This window comes from Mobula hypostoma, chromosome 30 (genome assembly GCF_963921235.1).
Source record: "Mobula hypostoma chromosome 30, sMobHyp1.1, whole genome shotgun sequence".
Lineage (NCBI taxonomy): Eukaryota > Metazoa > Chordata > Chondrichthyes > Myliobatiformes > Myliobatidae > Mobula > Mobula hypostoma.
In genome coordinates, this window is record NC_086126.1 from 19578417 (window position 1) to 19599750 (window position 21334).

The window sequence follows — 21334 nt, forward strand, 5'->3', positions numbered from 1 at the left end:
CACCCCTTACCTTAAAGCCATGTCCTCTTGTATTGAGCAGTGGTGCCCTGAGGAAGAGGCACTGGCTATCCACTCTATCTATTCCTCTTAATATCTTGTACACCTCTGTCATGTGTCCTCTCATCCTCCTTTTCTCCAAAGAGTAAAGCCCTAGCTCTCTTAATCTCTGATCATATTCCATACTCTCTAAACCAGGCAGCATCCTGGTAAGTCTCCTCTGTACCCTTTCCAATGCTTCCACATCCTTCCTATAGTGAGGCGACCAGAACTGGACACAGTACTCCAAGTGTGGCCTAACCAGAGTTTTATAGAGCTGCGTCATTACCTCACGACTCTTAAACTCTATCCCTTGACTTATGAAAGCTAACACCCAATAAGCTTTCTTAACTACCCTATCTACCTGTGAGGCAACTTTCAGGGATCTGTGGACATGTACCCCCAGATCCCTCTGCTCCTCCACACTACCAAATATCTTGCCATTTACTTTATACTCTGCCTTGGAGTTTGTCCTTCCAAAGTGTACCACCTCACACTTCTCCGGGTTGAACGCCATCTGCCACTTCTCAGCCCACTTCTGCAACCTATCAATGTCTCTCTGCAATCTTCGACAATCCTCTACACTATCTACAACACCACCAACATTTGTGTCGTCTGCAAACTTGCCAACCCACCCTTCTACCCCCACATCCAGGTCGTTAATAAAAATCACAAAAAGTAGAGGTCCCAGAACAGATCCTTGTGGGACACCACTAGTCACAATCCTCCAATCTGAATGTACTCCCTCCACCATGACCCTTTGCCTTCTGCAGGCAAGCCAATTCTGAATCCACCTGGCCAATCTTCCCTGGATCCCATGCCTTCTGACTTTCTGAATAAACCTACCATGTGGAACCTTGTCAAATGCCTTACTGAAATCCATGTAGATCACATCCACTGCGCTACCCTCATCTATATGAATGTGTCTTCTCCAGATAGTCATAGAATACAGAGAACCGTATAAGTAGTTGGAAGAAAGTCATCAATTCCCACCCCAACCCCGCACAGAATGAAAAAGGAACAAAAGCTGGCAAACCCCACACTTCCCTCAACCCCTCCCCTGCAGAAAAACTGACAGCATCACCAAACCAAGTCCAGCTCCCGGTCTTCACGTGTGGGTTAGCTACTAAGCCCGGTGGAACCATTTCTACTGACAGGAAGGGGCAAAGTTGGGTCACTGGCACCTTAAAACCAATCTGCCTTGGGCAGATTGGGCTCATCAGCCGTGGTTGGCAGCTCCTAGGAAAAGGAAATCTCCGCTGCCTTGCGGGTACACCCACACATGGGGAAGCAAACCCTGAGGGAAAAATTCAGAGCTTGAATCCCTGAAGAAGGCTTACATTGAGTTCAACGCTGACTGGCAAACTGTATCGGTCTCTGCCGTTCCTTTGGATTTATGAGCTGCGTGGGGAGGGGAAGCCTGCTACACGGGCAACAGCTTTCTCTCCGTCTCTTTGACTTGCGTGCCACGGACGGCACAACGTCCATGGCCGACCCCAGCCAACGGCGGGTCTCAGGGTAGGAAGGTTCCCTCAGGTACGTACAGTCCCTGTGACAATAAACTCAGCTCTGATGGGAAAGCCTACTCTGAGTGCACTGTGGCTGTGAAAGCTGTATGCTTCTCCTGCAGACTCAGGGCCTCACTATTTTTGGAGATGAGGATGTCCTTGGAGTCCCCTCCTCCAATTCTATTCAAAGATACACCCTCGCAATTGACTGCTGGCTGCGAGCCAACTATGTTCTATATCTGCCGCTTTGCGCTGTGCATTAGCTAGACTGCTGGCCCACCTAGCTGCATTTGGTTAGCGCCCACCCGGCCAGGATGCCCAGCTCAGCTCCCAGCATGCCCTTGTGTGCTCGTCGCTGGAGGAAGTTGGCAGCAGTTGCCCAGGGAAGCTTTTACTGGACTCTGAGGGCTCAGTCTCTCTCTCTGCCAAGCTAGGCAAGATCCCTGTAATCGTGTTTAGACTTGGTGTGGGCTCTGGCTTGTGTTTAGTCTGGCCGTCCCGTGGCAGGGAGGCGAGGGAGTTGTCCTATGCTTGCCGAACGAGGGTCCAGCCCAGTGTGCTGCCTGCAGCAGCCTCGCAGAGAGATGTCCCCATCCCAAGGTCAGCCTGGTGTGCAGCAGGAGATAAAGAGTTGTTCCCAGGCTGAACAGAGTAACACCCACCACAGGCAGCCAGGCAATCCCACAGACAGGGCTGGCAGAGTGCACTCGATGATCCCATCACTCCACGGCGACCTGCAGGCTCCGTTACGGCCGGCCGTTTCCTGTTTACTCGGGGCTTTATCTGCGTGCAGGACTTATCGGCCAGGTGTGGCCTTGTGAGCCGGCTCTAATTGGCTTCACTTGATGGGCTTGCGAGCAACATGTGGCCTCTTTCTATCTCCCTGCTGCTCGCCCTCTCCCTGGCCCACCTCAGGATGTCGCATTTCCTTCCAGTCTCCGAGTGGCAGCCGGGTCGCGCCCCCGCCAGCAGGTAAACAGAGCTTCCTCGCCGTGCCCGTCGCATTTCCCTGCAGTCAGCGGGAGCTGCCTGTCACCTGGTGAGCTGTGTGCAGTGGCCAGCACCAGCACTCTCAACATGCGGTGGGGGGGGTGGTGGGGAGCAGACTCCATCTTGCAGGTTCTCCAACCCACCCTGCAGGTGGATGACATCACCCTTCCCTCACTCATGTGACAGGAAAGTGCGCTGAGATCAAAGACAGAGATCAGGGCTCAGACAGGAGAACAGGACCTTGTCGAGACTTTTTAAATCCTGAAGGTCTTTTTCCCAGGGCAGGGGGAATCTGCAACTTGAGGGCACAGGTTTAAGTTGAGAGGGGAGAGATTTAACCTAGTCCCAATGGCCCTGTCTGCTCCCATATTCCACTAAAGCTTTCTTATCTTTGAAATGCTGTTAATGTATCTGCCTCTGGCAGCTCGTTCCATATACTGACCACCTTCTGAGTGGAAATGTTGGCCCTCGAGTCCCTCTCAAACTTAGTGTTACAGCGCCGAGTTGGCCCTTGCGGGTCTTTGAGCAACCCCTGACGACCACGACCTAATCATGGGGCAATTACAATGACCAATTAACCTACCTGTGCCTCTTTGGACTGTGGGAGGAAACCGGAGAAAATCCACACGTTCTGCAAGGAGGATAGAGGTTCCTCGCAGAACTCTGAACCCTGGAACGTCCGAGCTGTCCGGCTAACTGCCACACTACCCTTTCCTGAATGCTACCTCTCCCTCCACCCCCCACATTAAACTGGCGCCTGACTTGCCTTCTCTCAGTCGTTACCCAGATGCACCTTGGGAAGGTCACCCCTCAGTCTCCTGAACTCCAAGTGCTTCCGGTCCAGGCAGCCAAGGAGAGGAGGCAAGTATTGAAAGGTATATGAGGGAAGCAGGCTCCAGTGGGATAGCCATTTCTGACCGGCCATCTTTTGGATGTGTCTGAGCTGTTGGTGCTGTGGTCGAGCGGAAATGCTGAACGGAGACTGAATAGGTAGGGTTTCCCTGCTGAGGGGACACTGCCTGTCCAATCTGCCAGAAACATCTTCGCCAAGACAGTAAGACTGAAAACAGCTTCTACCCGGGGGCTGCTGTGTAGCTGAATAATGCTACACCGGGATTGCCAATGGCCTTTGAGTGTTATGGACTATAAAAGTCACTTGTTGCATGTGGGTATGGGATTTAAAAAAAATAAAACCATACTGCATGCATTGTAAATATCCATTTTGCAGAGACTGGGGCAGCACCACAATCTCATTGCCTTGAGCAATGACAATAAAGTTGCATTCGACTCTATGAGAGTGATTGGCATGTGCGCCTCCTGCAGAAAGCAGGAGATCAGGGGCAGTTCCAATGACCCTGAGGACCTCAGCTGTGGGCCTGTGGGACATCCATCTCACTGCAACTCCTGACTGACTGGGGGAAGAAACCAAAGTGGACTCAGATTATCTAGGATGCTGAGAGCAGCCTAGATAAGATTTAGAGCAAAGTGGTAGCACAACAGGCAGCAGATAGTTCAGAGAGGGTTAAAAAGCCTAAAGCCTGCTTGCACAGAGTGTGGGGTTTCCCTGTGGCCATTCCAGTCAACAGGAAGTATAACAACAGGAATTCTGCAGATGCTGGAAATTCAAGCAACACACATCAAAGTTGCTGGTGAACGCAGCAGGCCAGTTCTGACGAAGGGTCTCGGCCTGAAACGTCGACTGTACCTCCTCCTAGAGATGCTGCCTGGCCTGCTGCGTTCACCAGCAACTTTGATGTGTGTAACAGGAAATATAATTTCACTTTGAACTGAGGGCACAACCGATGGGCTTGCTTTCAAGGACTCAACAACTCGTGTTCTCAATATTATATATTTATTATTATTTTTGTATTTGCACCGTTTGTCTTGTTTTGCATATTGGTTGTTAGTCAAAGCCCTGACAAGGGGTCTCGGCCCAAAATGTCGACTCTACTTTTTTCCACTTTTTTCCTGGCCTGCTGAGTTCCTCCAGCATTTTGTGTGTGTTGCTCTGGATTTCCAGCATCTGCAGAGTTTCTCTTGTTTGTGGTTGTTAGTAAGTCTTTGATTGTCATAGAGTCACAGAGTCATAGAAAAGTAAGGCACAGAAACGGGCCCTTCAGCCCATCTAGTCCATGCTGAACCATTTAAACTGCCTGCTCCTATCAACCTGCACCAGGACCATAGCCCTCCACACCCCTCCCATCCATGTACCTGTCCAAACTTCTCTCAAGCATTGAAATCGAGCCCACATCCACTACTGGCAGCTCGTTCCACACTCTCGGCACTGTCTGAGTGAAGATGTTTCCCCTCATGTTCTCCCTAACCATTTTACCTTTGACCCTTAACCCATGACCTCCAGTTGTTGTTTCACCCAACCTCAGTGGAAGTGGACTGTGTGTAGTTTTTCATTGATTCTATTGCACTTCTTTCTTCCACTGTGAATGCCTGCAAAAAAAAAGGAATCTCAAGGTAGTATACACGTAACATACATCAAAGTTGCTGGTGAACGCAGCAGGTCAAGCAGCATCTGTAGGAAGAGGTGCAGTCGACGTTTCAGGCCGAGACCCTTCGTCAGGACTAACTGAAGGAAGAGTGAGTAAGGGATTTGAAAGTTGGAGGGGGAGGGGGAGATCCAAAATGATAGGAGAAGACAGGAGGGGGAGGGATAGAGCCAAGAGCTGGACAGGTGATAGGCAAAAGGGGATACGAGAGGATCATGGGACAGGAGGTCCGGGAAGAAAGACAAGGAGGGGGGGGTGACCCAGAGGATGGGCAAGAGGTATATTCAGAGGGACAGAGGGAGAAAAAGGAGAGTGAGAGAAAGAATGTGTGCATAAAAATGAGTAACAGATGGGGTACGAGGGGGAGGTGGGGCCTTAGCGGAAGTTAGAGAAGTCGATGTTCATGCCATCAGGTTGGAGGCTACCCAGATGGAATATAAGGTGTTGTTCCTCCAACCTGAGTGTGGCTTCATCTTTACAGTAGAGGAGGCCGTGGATAGACATGTCAGAATGGGAATGGGATGTGGAATTAAAATGTGTGGCCACTGGGAGATCCTGCTTTCTCTGGCAGACAGAGCGTAGATGTTCAGCAAAGCGGTCTCCCAGTCTGCATCGGGTCTCGCCAATATATAAAAGGCCACATCGGGAGCACCGGATGCAGTATATCACCCCAGTCGACTCACAGGTGAAGTGATGCCTCACCTGGAAGGACTGTTTGGGGCCCTGAATGGTGGTAAGGGAGGAAGTGTAAGGGCATGTGTAGCACTTGTTCCGCTTACACGGATAAGTGCCAGGAGGGAGATCAGTGGGGAGGGATGGGGGGGACGAATGGACAAGGGAGTTGTGTAGGGAGCGATCCCTGCGGAATGCAGAGAGAGGGGAGGAGGGAAAGATGTGCTTAGTGGTGGGATCCCGTTGGAGGTGGCGGAAGTTACGGAGAATAATATGTTGGACCCGGATGCTGGTGGGGTGGTAGGTGAGGACCAGGGGAACCCTATTCCTAGTGGGGTGGTGGGAGGATGGAGTGAGAGCAGATGTACGTGAAATGGGGGAGATGCGTTTAAGAGCAGAGTTGATGGTGGAGGAAGGCAAGCCCCTTTCTTTAAAAAAGGAAGACATCTCCCTCGTCCTAGAATAAAAAGCCTCATCCTGAGAGCAGATGCGGCGGAGACGGAGGAATTGCGAGAAGGGGATGGCGTTTTTGCAAGAGACAGGGTGAGAAGAGGAATAGTCCAGATAGCTGTGAGAGTCAGTAGGCTTATAGTAGACATCAGTGGATAAGCTGTCTCCAGAGACAGAGACAGAAAGATCTAGAAGGGGGAGGGAGGTGTCAGAAATGGACCAGGTAAACTTGAGGGCAGGGTGAAAGTTGGAGGCAAAGTTAATAAAGTCAACGGACATCAGTGGATAAGTAGTATACACGTACTTTGATAATGAATTTACTTTGGACATTGAACTTTGAACCCCTTTTAGTACTGCTGGGAGGGCGAGCAGGGCACACGAGTAACAGCCAGATCAATGGCACTGTAGTTGTCTCTGAAGGGCAGGGTGGCGTTAGAGCAATACTGATCAAAGATTTGACAGTTAGAGGGGCAGACAGGAGCTTCCGTGGCTGTAGAAGAGTCTCCAGGATGCTGTGTTGCCAACGCCCCCCCGCCCACTCTGCCCATGTGTCCATGATGTCTCAGAGCTGCTGAAGACCCTTCGCAAGGCAGTGGGTGAGCTGCCAGGATTGTGGTGCACATTGGTGCCAAAGACATGCAGAACTGTGCAGAAGTCTTGGGCACATATACGTATATCGCTAGGGTACCCAGGACCTTAGTACAGTACTGTATTTGTCAATGTGGAGCAGTGAGCGAGTTTGTAAATCTGGCGGGAGCACAGGATATTGGGAATGGTGAGGGTGGAGCGCCGTGGGAGGGGTGTGGGACAGGTGGCAGAGAAGGAGTGTCAGGGGTAGGTACAGACACACCCAGCCCTGAGACACCAGGCAAGGTCATTTGATTCCAAACAATTGGTTTATTGATCATTACAGAATGTCTCTCTGGTGTTTCCCGCTCCCTCCCCTCTCCCTTCCCCTTTTCCCAACCATGATTCCCCTCTCCCTGCCCCCTTCCCACTCTCAGTCCACAATAGAGACCCAGATCAGAATCAGGTTTATCATCAATCACATATGTCAATAAATTTATTTTTTTGTGGCAGCAGTACAGTGCAATACATACAATCACTACAGTACTGTGCAAAAGTCTTAGGCACCCTAGATATGTATCTATGTGTCTAAGATTTTTGCACAGTACTGTACATGGATAGAAATAAAAAATAAGAAAGGCAAAGTGATTGTAAAGATGAAGGCCCAGTAGCCGCTGAGAAATTGAGGAACAACCTGAGTAGATAAGGTGTAACAACGAAGGGGTTGTTGTGGTAGACGACTTCACTTAGACAAAGGAGCAGAATTAGGCCATTCAGCCCATCGAGTCTAATTTGCCATTTAGTCACAGCCAATTTATTTTCCCCCTCAACCCCATTCTCCTGCCTTCTCCCCATCTCCCCACTTGGTGTCTTTACTAATTCAGTACATATCGACCTCTGCTTTTAAATATGCCCAAAGCAGACAAGAACTTCTCTAGTCCAGGAGGTGTAGACGGAGCAGAATTTGTTAGGTGCGTCCAGGAGGGTTTCCCATGAGTTCATCCACGGACTGTACTGGACCTAGTGCTAGGGTATGAGCCAGGTCAGTGTAAGAACAGATAGGGAATAGTGGCTACAACCCCTTAGGCATAAAGGCAGTTAGTGTGGCCCTCCATGAGTCAGGATCAGCCATGGATGTTGTATCCCAGCTGACTACAAGGTACACAAGCCAGGGCAGTACAATACGGAGAGCAAGCTCTTGCCCATGCAGCAAGCTCCCCCTCTCTGTGTAGCTGATGAATGGCAGAGACCAATACAGTTTGGCACCAGAGGCCTCACAAGAGTTGCCAGTCAATGTTGAACTCAATGTAGGACTGCCTTAGGAACCCCAGCTCTGGACTTTCCCCTCAGGGTTTACACCCCAAGCCTTCCCCATGAGCAAGACAACGGAAGCTGGAGATCAGAGCTTTCCTTCTCCAGGGTGAGCTGCCAACAACAGCTGATGAGCCCCATCTGTCCAAAGGCGCCTCGAGGAGGAATTTCCTTAGTCAAAAGGGCAGTGGGTCTGTGGAGTTCATTGCCACAGGCAGCTATGGAGGCCAGGTCATTGGGTGTATTTAAGGAGGCGATTGATAAGTTCTTGATTAGTCAGGGCGTGAAAGTTTACAGGGAGAAGACAGGAGAAAGGCATTGAGAGGGAAAATGGATCAGCCATGATGAAATGTAAGAACAAACTCGATGGGCCGAATAATCTGATTCAGCTCCTTTCTCTAGAAGGAAAAGGAAGCATTTGTAAGGACTAGGAAGGTCAAATCAGACCTTCAAGCCTTTAAGCTAGAAGGGGACTCAAGAAAGGAATTAGGAGATGTAGGGCAGGTCACAAAAGTAGGTAATTTCTTTAGCCAGAGGGTAGTGAATCTATGGAATTCATTGCCGCAGACAACTGTAGAAGCCAAATCATTGGGTAGACTTAAAGTGAAGTTGACAGGTTCTTGATTAGTCAGGGCACCAAAGGTTATGGGGAGAAGGCTGGAGAATGGGGTTTGGGAGGGATAATAGATCAGCTATGATGGAATGGTGGAACAGACTCAATGGGCCGATTGGCCTAATTCTGCTCCTATCTGTTATACTCTAAAATGTCCTTTGCAAGTAGCATTAAAGAGAATCCCAATGTAGGACCACATCATTCTCCTTAACGTGCCATCTTCAATAGGATCCTATCACCAAACATGTCTTTGCCTGTCCCCCATTCTTGGCCTTCTGCTTCATCTGTGATTCCTTGTCCATTCATTCCTCCCCACTAATTTCCCTCCTGACACGTATCTGTGCAAGTGATAGAAATGCTACACTTGGTGATTTGCCTCCTCCCTCACCTCCATTCTACTCCTGCAACACTTCCCCTGCTTGTACACTGGGGTCATCTGTTGTGTCCAGTCCTCTCAATGCAGCCTCCTCTGCGTTGGTGAGACATGTCATAAACTGGAAGAGCGCTTTGTCGAGCATCTCCACTCCATCTTCCAAAAGCAGAATTTCCTGGTGGCCAACCATTTTAATTCAGTCCATGCCACGATGAGGCCACCTTTAAGATGAAGGAGTAACACCTGAAGGCATGAATATTGATTTCCCCTTCCAATATAAAAAAATCCCTCTCCCTTCTTGTACTCCCCACCCTGGCCTCTTACCTCTCCTTCTCACCTGCCTATCACCTCCGCTGGGTCCCCTCCTCCTTCCCTTTCTCCTATGGTCCACTCTCCTCTCCTACCAGGTCCCCCTTCCTCAGCACTTTAACTTTGCCACCCACCTGGCTTCATCTATCATATCCTAGCTTGTCCTCCTTCCCTTCCTCCCCCTATCTTTTTATCTGGTATCTTCCTCCTTCCTTTCCAGTCCTGAAGAAGGGTCTCGACCCAAAACATCGACTGTTCATTCATTTCCTTCGAAGCAGCTTGACCTGCTGAGCTCCTCCAGCAGATCGCATGTGGTCCTTTGGATTTCCAGCACCTGCAGAATCCCTTGTATTTGATACATATATTAAGAGCAAGAGGGGGACTGGGGAGAGGATAGGACCACTCAAAGATAAAATATACTTGAAAGTGAGGACGTGGTCCAGGTCTTAAATGAGAAACCAAGGAGAAGGGCTTGGAAAATAGGGATTTCAGTGTGGGGGTGCTAAACTACTGGGGCTTTTTTGAGATAAAGAATGATGCGTTGGGTCGCATGAAGAATGTTCCCAAGGCCTGATGGGATACACCCAGGTTATTAAGAAATGAGATTGCTAGAGTCTTGGCCACAGGTGAATTTCTGGGCAACTGGCAAGCAGCTAATATTGCTCCATTGTTTGAGAAGTGAAATAGGAATGATCCTGGGTGAGTCTCACAGCAGTGAGAAAGCTGCTGGGCAGGATTCTTAGGAAGCATTCCGAAAAAGCATGGCATGGCAAGTTGTAACTCAATAACTTAAATAAGTTCTTCAAGGAGGTAGGATAAAGGTCTGTTGCAGATTGACTCACTTTCAAGGACTTCATCTCATTTCTTGATAATTATCCCAGATTTTTTTTCTTGTTTTCCATTTGCACAGATTGTTGTTTTTTGCACACAGGTTGTCTGCCCAGTTGGGTGCCATCTTTCATCGATTCTATTATGGTAATTGGATTTACTAAGTATGCCTGCAAGACAAGCTATCTCAGGGTTGTATATCATGGCATGATGATGAAATTTACTTTGAACTTTAATGAAAGCGATCGATGGCGGCAGAAGAGTAGATGTTGTCTACATCGATTGCAGTCAGTCTTTTGACAAGAGACTTAATGGCAGGTTCACCCAGAAGATTAAGATGCATGGGATCCAAGGTGACTTGGCTGTTTAGATTGTTCAGAGAAGACAGAGGGTAGTGGTTAATGGGAGTTCTGTGACGAATGATCTATACTGGGACCTCTGCTGTTTGTGATACACTGTACTGTGCAAAAGTCTTAGGCACATATACTGTATATGTAGCCAGGGTGCCTAAGTGTGTCTGTACCCACCCCTGACAGTCCTTCTCTGCCCCCCCGTCCCTCACCCCTCCCACGGTGCCCCACCTTCACCATTCCCAACATCCTGTGCTCCTGCCAGGTTTACAAACTGGCTCTCTGCTCCACGTTGACAAACACAAAAGTGGAGAAAAGTGACAAGTAGGTGCCGAAGACTTTTGTCGAGTTCCGTAGGTGACAATAATAAACCAATTACAGGCTCTGTTCAACTGCCTTCATCACTCACACTCTCCATGCCCTCTGCTCCCTCTGACCTGCCTCATGCCCTATTAAACGGACACGTGCTTCCTTGCTTTTCGACTTTGAAGGATTGCCTTGCTTTGTCACATGGATTTCGAACCACTCAGTCAAATGCGTTGTGTTCATGAAACCAAATCAGCGGAGATGGTGCAGGGAAGCTCACAAAATATCACCATGCTGCTGACATCAATACACCGTGTCCACAACTTGTTAATCCTAACTGTCCACCTTTGGGATGTGGGAGGAGAGCCACATGGTCACGGGGGAAAGATACAGATTCCTTACAGACACTGGCAGGAATGGATTGGACACTGATCGTTGATTGTTGGCTGGCGCTGTAAAGAGATTATACGAGCCACTACGCTACTGTGCCACCTCATGAAGGGCAGCTACCTATGTTAGTGTATCCACTGACCTGCTGAGTGTTTCCTACAGAGATTTAAGGATCTGCAGCTCCCTCACTAACTCCATGCTCTCGCTCACCGTCCACTCACTCACAGACCCCTCCCTCATGCTCAGTCCCCTACCACCCACTCCCTCCTCAATTCTGTACCTCTTTAGTACAGTACTGTGCAAAAGTTTCAGGCAGCCGAGATTGTTTTATATGGTTTTAGATGGCATGGCCTCCACAGAGCTCTGATCTCAACATCATCGAGATTGTCTGGGATTAGCTGCAGAGACAAGAGTCAGTGAGACAGCCAGGCTGTGCAGAGGAACTGTGACAAGATCTCCAAGATGGTTGGAACAACCTTCCTGATAGAACAGCGTGACAATCCACCCCAGAGAACTGATGCAGTTTTAAAGGCAAAGGGTGGTGACAAACATTGATCTGATTTAGTTATTTTCCTGCTTACTGCTCTGTATAGTAATATTTTAATATTTGGAAACTTTTCCTTTCCTTATTTCTGAAAGCTTCTTGACCTTACAGAATTTTTTTTACAGTTGCACAAGACACTTGCAAATGACTGGACAATATATCCCAGTCTCCAACACCCACACTTCTCCCAACATTCACTAATCTACTCGTCCTTATTCCCCTCTCCCATCTCACCCGTCACTCCAGTCTCCATTCAGCCCTGATGTCCAGCCACAGAGGGGTGAGGCGTCGGCTGGAGGTCGATGCATATTTCTTTCCAGTGGCCATGAGAAAAATAAACTCAAGGCAAGGATTGGAGAGTTTGGTGTACAGGGAGACACAGGAAAGCATTTCCATTCAGCAGACTAAGGAGCAGAATTGGGCCATTCAGCTCAATGAAAGTGCAATGAATTCCAGAGATTCTCCACCCTCTGGTTAAAGAAATTGCTGTACTTCTCTGTTCGACATCCCTGAGGTTCTGCCAGCTGGTACGCAACAACCCCACTACAGGACAAATCCTCTACAGATCCACTCTATCTGTGCCCTCTGGTCCAAGACTCATCCACTGTAGGAAACATCCTCTCCACATCCACACTGTCTGTGTCCTCTGGTCCTAGACTCCCCCACTATAGGAAACATCCTCTCCACATCCACTCTATCTGTGCCCTCTGGTCCTAGACTCCCCCACTATATGAAACATCCTCTCCACATCCACTCTCCCTGTGTCCTCTGGTCCTAGACTCCCCCACTATAGGAAACATCCTCTCCACATCCACTCTATCTGTGTCCTCTGGTCCTAGACTCCCCCACTATAGGAAACATCCTCTCCACATCCACTCTATCTGTGTCCTCTGATCCTTGACTCCCTGATATCCACTCCAAATCTTCTCCACATCCACTCTATCTGTGCCCTCTGGCCCTAGACTCTCCCACTATAGGAAACATCCTCTCCACATCCACTCTATCTGTGCCCTCTGAGCCTGGACTCGCCCACTATAGGAAACAGATGGATTGGATGTTGAGAGGGTGTTTCCTATAATGAGGGAGTCTAGGACCAGAGGACAGAGGGCACAGATAGAGTGGATGTGGAGAGGATGTTTCCTATGGTGGGGGAGTCTAGGACCAGGGGGCAAAGATAGAGGTCAGTCAGGGCATGGAGGGATACGGGGAGGAGAAGGCCAAAGATTGGGGGGAAGGGAAATGGATCACCATGATGAAATGGTGGAGCATACTCAATGGGCCAGATGGCCTAATTCTGCCCCTCTACCTTCTAATAGACCACACAAATGTGTGATCTACCCTTGTAAAATTGACCATGTCTCCTTCATTCCCATACACCTGATCCTTCTACCAATCCCTCATCTTGACCGATGCCAAGCACACAGCTCGTCTCCTGCAGACCCCTACTCTGTCCAAACCTGGCACACCCACACCTCACCAGCACATTCACCCAATGGTGCCACAGTGTAAGGGAGGGGAGCAGACAACATCCACACCTCACCAACACATTCACCCAAGGGTGCTGCAGTGTAAGGGAGGGGAGCAGGAGATCAGGTTGAGAGTTTGCGTCCATCAGTAACTCTCCCCTCATGGAACCCTCTGACCTTTATGCTCGCTTCCTTTCATAAAGTCTATGTTTCTGTGCAGAGGCAACGAGAGGGCTGTGCAGCACATAAAACACATTCTCCTGAGGGCCTTGAACCTCGAGCAGATTCCGAGAATCCACACAGAGATGGCGAAGCAGCTCCGGTCCATGTGGAGAGCGAGGCTCCAGGCCACATCCCACATCTCTGCAATTACAGCAAGCAGCCCCCCAGGCAAGTGTGCAGGGAAGAGGCTCGAGGGTGAGACCGGGAGGAGGATCGGGTGAGAGGAGAGTCGAGGGGAAAGTACTCGAGGGTGAGACTGGGAGGAGGAACGGGTAAGTCAGGAGGGTCGAGGGGACAGAACTCAAGTGTGAGGCCGGGAGAAGGAATGGGTGACTCAGGGGAGTTGAGGAGAAAGTACTCGAGGGTGAGACTGGGAGGAGGAATGGGTGACTCAGGAGAGTCGAGGGGAAAGTACTCGAGGGTGAGACCGGGAGGAGGCAGGATCGGGTGAGAGGAGAGTCGAGGAGAAAGTACTTGAGGGTGAGACTGGGAGGAGGAATGGGTGACTCAGGAGAGTCGAGGGGAAAGTACTCGAGGGTGAGACCGGGAGGAGGAACGGGTGAGAGGAGAGTCGAGGGGAAAGTATTCGAGGGTGAGACCGGGAGGAGGCAGGATCGGGTGAGAGGAGAATCGAGGGGAAAGTACTTGAGGGTGAGACCGGGAGGAGGATCGGGTGAGAGCAGGAGAGTCGAGGGGAAAGTACTCGAGGGTGAAACCGGGAGGAGGAACAGGTGAGAGCAGAAGAGTCGAGGGGAAAGTACTCGAGCGTGAGAACGGGAGGAGGATCGGGTGAGTCAGGAGAGTCGAGGGGAATGTACTCGAGGGTGAGACCGGGAGGAGGATTGGGTGAGTCAGGAGAGTTGAGGGGAATGTACTCGAGGGTGAGACCGGGAGGAGGATCGGATGAGTCAGAAGAGTCGAGGGTAAAGTACTCGAGGGTGAGACCGGGTGGAGGATCAGGTGAGAGGAGAGTCGAGGGGAAAGTACTCAAGGGTGAGACCGGGAGGAGGATCGGGTGAGTCAGGAGAGTCGAGGGAAAAGTACTCGAGGGTGAGACCGGGAGGAGGATCGGGTGAGTCAGGAGAGTCGAGGGGAAAGTACTCAAGGGTGAGACCGGGTGGAGGATCAGGTGAGAGGAGAGTCGAGGGGAAAGTACTTGAGGGTGAGACCGGGAGGAGGATCGGGTGAGTCAGAAGAGTCGAGGGTAAAGTACTCGAGGGTGAGACCGGGTGGAGGATCAGGTGAGAGGAGAGTCGAGGGGAAAGTACTTGAGGGTGAGACCGGGAGGAGGATCGGGTGAGTCAGGAGAGTCGAGGAAAAAGTACTCGAGGGTGAGACCGGGAGGAGGATCGGGTGAGTCAGGAGAGTCGAGGGGAAAGTACTCAAGGGTGAGACTGGGAGGAGGATCAGGTGAGAGGAGAATCGAGGGGAAAGTACTCGAGGGTGAGACCGGGAGGACGATCGGGTGAGAGGAGAGTCCAGGGGAAAATACTCGAGGATGAGACTGGCATAGAGGCGGGGAGAGTGTCAAAGATAGAGAGAGGCGGAGAGAGATGGAGAGGCAGAGATAGAGAGAGGGAGAGTGACAGAGAGAGAGAGAGCTAGACAGGGATAGAGAGAGGGAGAGAGACAGAAAGAGGGAGAGAGACAGAGATAGAGAGGGGGGGAGAGAGACAGAGAGATGGGAGAGAGACAGTTAGAGAGGGGGGAGAGAGACAGCGATAGAGAGGGAGAGAGACAGATAGAGAGAGGGGGACAGAGACAGATAGAGAGGAGGGAGAGAGAGACAGATAAAGAGGGGGCAGAGAGACAGAGATAGAGAGAGGGGGAGAGAGACAGAGATAGAGAGAGGGAGAGAGACAGAGATAGAGAGAGGGGGAGAGAGACAGATAGAGAGAGGGGGGAGAGAGACAGAGATAGAGAGAGGGAGAGAGACAGAGATAGAGAGAGGGGGGAGAGACAAATAGAGAGGGGGGAGAGAGACAGATAGAGAGGGGAGAGAGAGACAGAGATAGAGTGGATGTAGAGAGGATGTTTCCTATAGTGGGGGTGTCTAGGACTAGAGGACACAGATAGAGTGCATGTGGAGAGGATGTTTCCTATAGTGGGGGTGTCTCGGACCAGAGGACACAGATAGAGTGGATGTGGAGGGGATGTTTCCTATAGTGGGGGAGTCGAGGACCAGAGGACACAGGTAGAGTGGATGTAGAGAGGATGTTTCCTATAGTGGGGGTGTCTCGGACCAGAGGACACAGATAGAGTGGATGTGGAGAGGATGTTTCCTATAGTGGGGGAGTCGAGGACCAGAGGACACAGATAGAGTGGATGTGGAGAGGATGTTTCCTGTAGTCGAGGACTTCTGGAACAGCGGGCACAGCCTAAGAATAGAAGGACATTAATTTAGAACAGAAATAACGAGTTATTTCTTTCGCCACAAGGTGGTGAATCTGTGGAATTCATTGCCACAGACGGCTACGGAGGCTGAATCACTTGGTGTATCTAAAGTGGAGATTGATGGTTTCTAGATTAATAAGGTGTCAAAGGCTGAAGGGCGAATGGGGTTGAGAGGGAAAATAAGTCGGCCATGATAGAATGACGGAAGATATTCGATGGGCTGAATGGCCTAATTCCGCTCCTATCTCTCATGGTCTTGTAGAAAGCCCTTTCAGCCCATCAAGACTCTGTGGCTCACAGAACAAACACAGCCAGTAATTATTATCTGGACTATTCCTCTTCTCACCTTGTCTCTTGCAAAAATGCCATCCCCTTCTCGCAATTCCTCCATCTCCGCCGCATTTGCTCTCAGGATGAGGCTTTTCATTCCAGGACGAGGGAGAGGTCCTCCTTTTTTAAAGAAAGGGGCTTCCATTCCTCCACCATCAACTCTGCTCTCAACTGCATCTCCCCCATTTCATGCATACCTGCTCTCACTCTATCCTCCCGCCACCCCACTAGGAATAGGGTTCCCTTGGTCCTCACCTACCACCCCAACAGACTCCAGGTCCAACGTATTATTCTCCGTAACTTGCACCACCTCCAATGGGATTCCACCGCTAAGCACATCTTTCCCTCCCCCCTCCCTGTTTTCCGCAGGAATTGCTCCCTATGCGACTCCCTTGTCCATTCGTCTCCCCCATCCCTCCCCACTGATCTCCCTCCTGGCACTTATCCGTGTAAGTGGAACAAGTGCTACACATGCCCTTACACTTCCTCCCTTACCACCATTCAGGGCCCCAGACAGTCCTTCCAGGTGAGGCATCACTTCACCTGTGAGTCGGCTGGGGTGATATACTGCGTTCATTGCTCCCGATGTGGCCTTCTATACATTGGTGAGACCTGACGCAGACTGGGAGATCGTTTTGCTGAACACCTACGCACTGTCTGCCAGAGAAAGCAGGATCTCCCAGTGGCCACACATTTTAATTCCACATCCCATTCCCATTCTGTATGTCTATCCACGGCTTCCTCTACTGTAAAGATGAAGCCACACTCAGGTTGGAGGAACAACACCTTATATTCCGTCTGATGGCATGAACATTGACTTCTCTAACTTCCGCTAATTCCCCACCTCCCCCTCGTACCCCATCCATTATTTATTTATATATACACATTCTTTCTCTCTCTCCCCTTTTTCTCCCTCTGTCCCCCTTGCTCATCCTCTGGGTTTTTCCCCCCTCCCCCTTTTCCTTCTCCCTGGGCCTCCTGTCCCATGATCCTCTCATATCCCTTTTGCCAATCACCTGCCCAGCTCTTGGCTCCATCCCTCCTCCTCCTGTCTTCTCCTATCATTTTGGATCTCCCCCTCCCACTCCCACTTTCAAATCTCTTACTAGCTCTTCCTTCAGTTAGTCCTGACGAAGGGTCTTGGCCCGAAAAGTCGACTGTACTTCTTCCTAGAGATGCTGCCTGGCCTGCTGCGTTCACCGACAACTTTGATGTGTGCAGCTAATTTTGCAGTAATCCACTCCCAGCACTCCTACTTGGGCTTCACACACACTGCCCTCAGATCTATGCTCCACCCACACTCCAGCAGCCCATCACCCTGCCTTCCTGGGCATCATTGGGATGTGGGAGGAAACCAGAGCACCCAGGGGAATCCATTACAGTCACAGGGGGAGCGTGCAGACTCCGTCTGGTTTCGGGATCGAACATGGGCGGCTGGGACTGTGAAATGTGGCACTACCTGCTGTATCACCCCGTCACTCCATTCCCATTGTGTCATTCTCCAATGTTATTTTTCAGCTGGGAATGGGACACAATTTCAGAATGAAGAGACTGTCGCCGGGACCAACATGTCCACAATGCCATCATCACCACGACACTGCTGCCAAATGGCATCCCAGATCACCCTCACAGGTAACAGTCAGTTTACCACCGGGAGGCAGTCAATGAGACACCTTGAAACGATTCACAAGAATGACTCTGGGAATGAAAGGGTCATCATATGAGAAGCATTTAATGGCTCTTGGCATGGACTCACTGGAATTTAGAAGTATTGGGGGGACCTCATTGACTCGACTGAACATTGAAAGACCTTGATAGGATGGATGTGGAGAGGATGTTTCCTATAGTGGGGGAGTCTATGATCAGAGGACACAGATAGAGTGGATGTGGAGAGAATGTTTCCTATAGTGGGGGAGTCTAGGACCAGAGGGCACAGATAGAGTGGATGTGGAGAGAATGTTTCCTATAGTGGGGGAGTCTAGGACCTGAGGGCACAGAGAGAGTGGATGTGGAGAGAATGTTTCCTATAGTGGGGGAGTCTATGATCAGAGGACACAGATAGAGTGGATGTGGAGAGAATGTTTCCTATAGTGGGGGAGTCTATGATCAGAGGACACAGATAGAGTGGATGTGGAGAGAATGTTTCCTATAGTGGGGGAGTCTAGGACCAGAGGACACAGATAGAGTGGATGTGGAGAGAACGTTTCCTATAGTGGGGGAGTCTAGGACCAGAGGGCACAGATAGAGTGGATGTGAGTACCCATCCTGGGATGCCATCCGGTCCCGCAGCCTTGTGACTGTCCACTCGTTGAAAACACCCACGTATTTCAGCCTCAGAGATGACCAAGGTGCAGGTCACTTTGGTGGCTCTCCTCGGGGGCTCAGTGTTGCCGATATCGAACCAAGCGTAAAAATGCTTTAGCTCATCTGGGAGAGAGGCAGCGAAGTTGGCAGCTCCACTGCATCTAGCTTAGAAGTCTGCAATGGTGTGCAGACCTTGCCATAAGCTGCGTGTGTTGTTGTTGGAGAGTTGTGTCTGGGTCTTGTCCGTGTCGTTGTTTCTCTGCCTTGTTGACTTTGTGTAGATCACAGCTGCATTTCTTAAGTTCCTGCTGATTACCGGCAGTTAAAGCTCTGCCTTACGTGGTAAGTGCTGCTCACACGGAACTGTTGATCCAGGGTTTCTGGTTCAGGAAGACCCCGACCGATTTCAAGGGGACAACATCCTCAATACACTTCTGGATGAAGCTCGTGACCCCTTCCATGAACTCGGAGAAATCCTCATCACAAAAGACAGTCCAGTTGACGTCATCAAAGCAGTCCATTAGCATGGAGACTGGTTGGTTGGACCAACAGTGGATGGTTTTAACTGTGGCCATCTCTTGTTTCAGCCTCTGTCTGCACATGGGCAGAAGCAAGATGGAGTAGTGATCCGACTTCCCAAACGGTGGACGGTGGAGCGCTTTGTAATCATTGCAGAAGGGAGATTAGCAGTGGTCGAGTGTGCTGTCTCCCTGTGTGCTCACCTGGATGTGTTGACAATACTTCAGAGAGATTTTAGACAGCAATGCTCTATTAAAGTCTCCACAATGCTGAAGGCAGCCTCTGGGTGTGCAGGGTGTTGATGGTCTCGTACAGTTCCTTGAGAGTCAGGTCAGTATCAGCCTGCGACAGAATAAACACTGCTGTGATAATAACAGCCGTGAACTCCCTAGGCAGCCAGAGGGTCTGCACAGCAGCACCAGGTATTCCAGGTGTAGGGAACAAAAGGATTTGAGTGCATGGATGTTCTGGGGGTCGCACCAAGCATTGTTGACCATGAAGCATACCCCTCCTCCTTTACTCTTCCCAGTGAGGTTTTTCGACCTGTCCATTCGGAACAGGGAGAACCCAGAAGGCTCGATGGCATGATCTGGTATATCCTCTGTCAGCCAGGTCTCCATGAAGCACAAAACGTGGCATTCCTTTGTTTCCCACAGATAGGCGATTCCGGCTGTCAGTTCACAAAGCTTGTTATCCAGGAACTGAACGTTAGACAGGAGTATGCTAGGGAGCAGGGACTGATTTGCAGCCGTCTCAGCCTCACCAGGACGCCGACCCTTCTCCCTCGCCTCCGGCGCCACTTCTGAAGTAGCAACAGTCTAATAAATGACTCTCCCATGGATTGCGTAAGCAGGGGTTCCCAGTGTAGAAAAGGTGGCACATTGTGAGTAAATGCCATCTTCCTAATATTCAGAAGAGTCAGTAATCATATCTGATGTGACTATCGGCTTCTTGAACAAGAAATGCGAAGGAAATTGCAGAAATTAGTAGTACACTGTAAGGTTGGTACGGAGCTCGGAACTCGGCTGCCATCTTGGCTATGATACTTCATCCCTCTCCCTCCAGATTTCACCTATCACCTGGTGTTTCTCTCTCCCCTCACCTGCACCTTTCCAATTTACCCCTCAGCTTTTCCCCTCCTGTCCTGCTGAAGGGTCTCGGCTCGAAAGGTCGACTGTACTCTTTCCATGGATGCTGCCAGGCCTGCTGAGTCCCTCGAGCATCTTGTGTGAGCTGCTCAAAGTTCTATTCTGTTCCAATGAGGCTTTTCGAAGACTGCACCTGGAGAACTGCCTCTAATTTTGGCGTCGTCATCGTAGAGCCGTAGGGTTAAACAGCAGACCCTTCTGCCCATCTCATCCATACTGTCTGAGCTAATAAGGTTCCTGCATTGGGTCTATATCCCTCTAGACCAGGATATAGTCATGGACCGATTTGGCACAGGGTCCATGAATAATGCATTTAATTATATAAAATAAAGCAGCTGAATTACAGCTTGGTAATTCAATGCCTTTGAGTGGAAAATCCCACAAAAGGTAGTGAATTTGGCCCAGTCCATAATGAGTAAAGCCCTCCCCACCATTGAGCACATCTACATGGAGCACTGTCACAGGAAAGCAGCATCCATCATCAGGGACCCCCACCACCCAGGACATGCTCTCTTCTCGCTGCTGTCATCAGGGAGAAGGTACAGGAGCCTCAGGTCTCACACCACCAGGGTCAGGAACAGTTATTACCCCTCAACCATCAGGCTCCTGAATCAGAGGGGATAACCTCACTCACTTAAGGACTCTTATCTTGTTATTTCAGGCTCATTATTTATTGCTATTTATTTATGTTAGCATTCGCACAGTTTGTTGTCCATTGATCCTGTTTACAGTTACTGAAACATGGAAACATAGAAAACCTACAGCACAATACAGGCCCTTCGGCCCACAAAGTTGTGCTGAACATGTCCCTACATTAGAGATTACTAGGCTTACCCATAGCCCTCTATTTTTCTAAGCTCCATGTACCTACCCAAAAGTCTCTTAAAAGACCCTATCGTATCTGCCTCCAGCACTGTTGCCGGCAGCCCATTGCACGCACTCACCACTCTCTGTGTAAAAAACTTACCCCTGACATCTCCTCTGTACCTACTCCCCAGCATCTTAAACCTCTGTCCTCTTGTGGCAACCATTTCAGCCCTGGGAAAAAGCCTCCGACGATCCACACAATCAATGACTCTCATCATCTTATACACCTCTGTCAGGTCACCTCTCATCCTCCATTGCTCCAAGGAGAAAAGGATGAGTTCACTCAACCTATTCTTATAAGGCATGCTCCCCAATCCAGACAACATCCTTGTAAAT

General features: G+C 50.0%; 1 protein-coding gene across 1 annotated transcript in view; it reads left to right on the top strand.

The window, feature by feature from the left end:
- The first annotated feature begins 2179 nt into the window (after window positions 1-2179).
- The window catches only part of gsdf (gonadal somatic cell derived factor), a 55764-nt gene continuing 36609 nt past the window's right edge, over window positions 2180-21334 (top strand). The window contains exons 1-3 of the mRNA XM_063036145.1: window positions 2180-2516; window positions 13435-13604; window positions 17679-17792. Coding sequence (XP_062892215.1) covers window positions 2407-2516; window positions 13435-13604; window positions 17679-17792 — 394 coding nt within the window. The 5' untranslated portion in view covers window positions 2180-2406. The remainder of the gene's footprint in view (window positions 2517-13434; window positions 13605-17678; window positions 17793-21334) is intronic.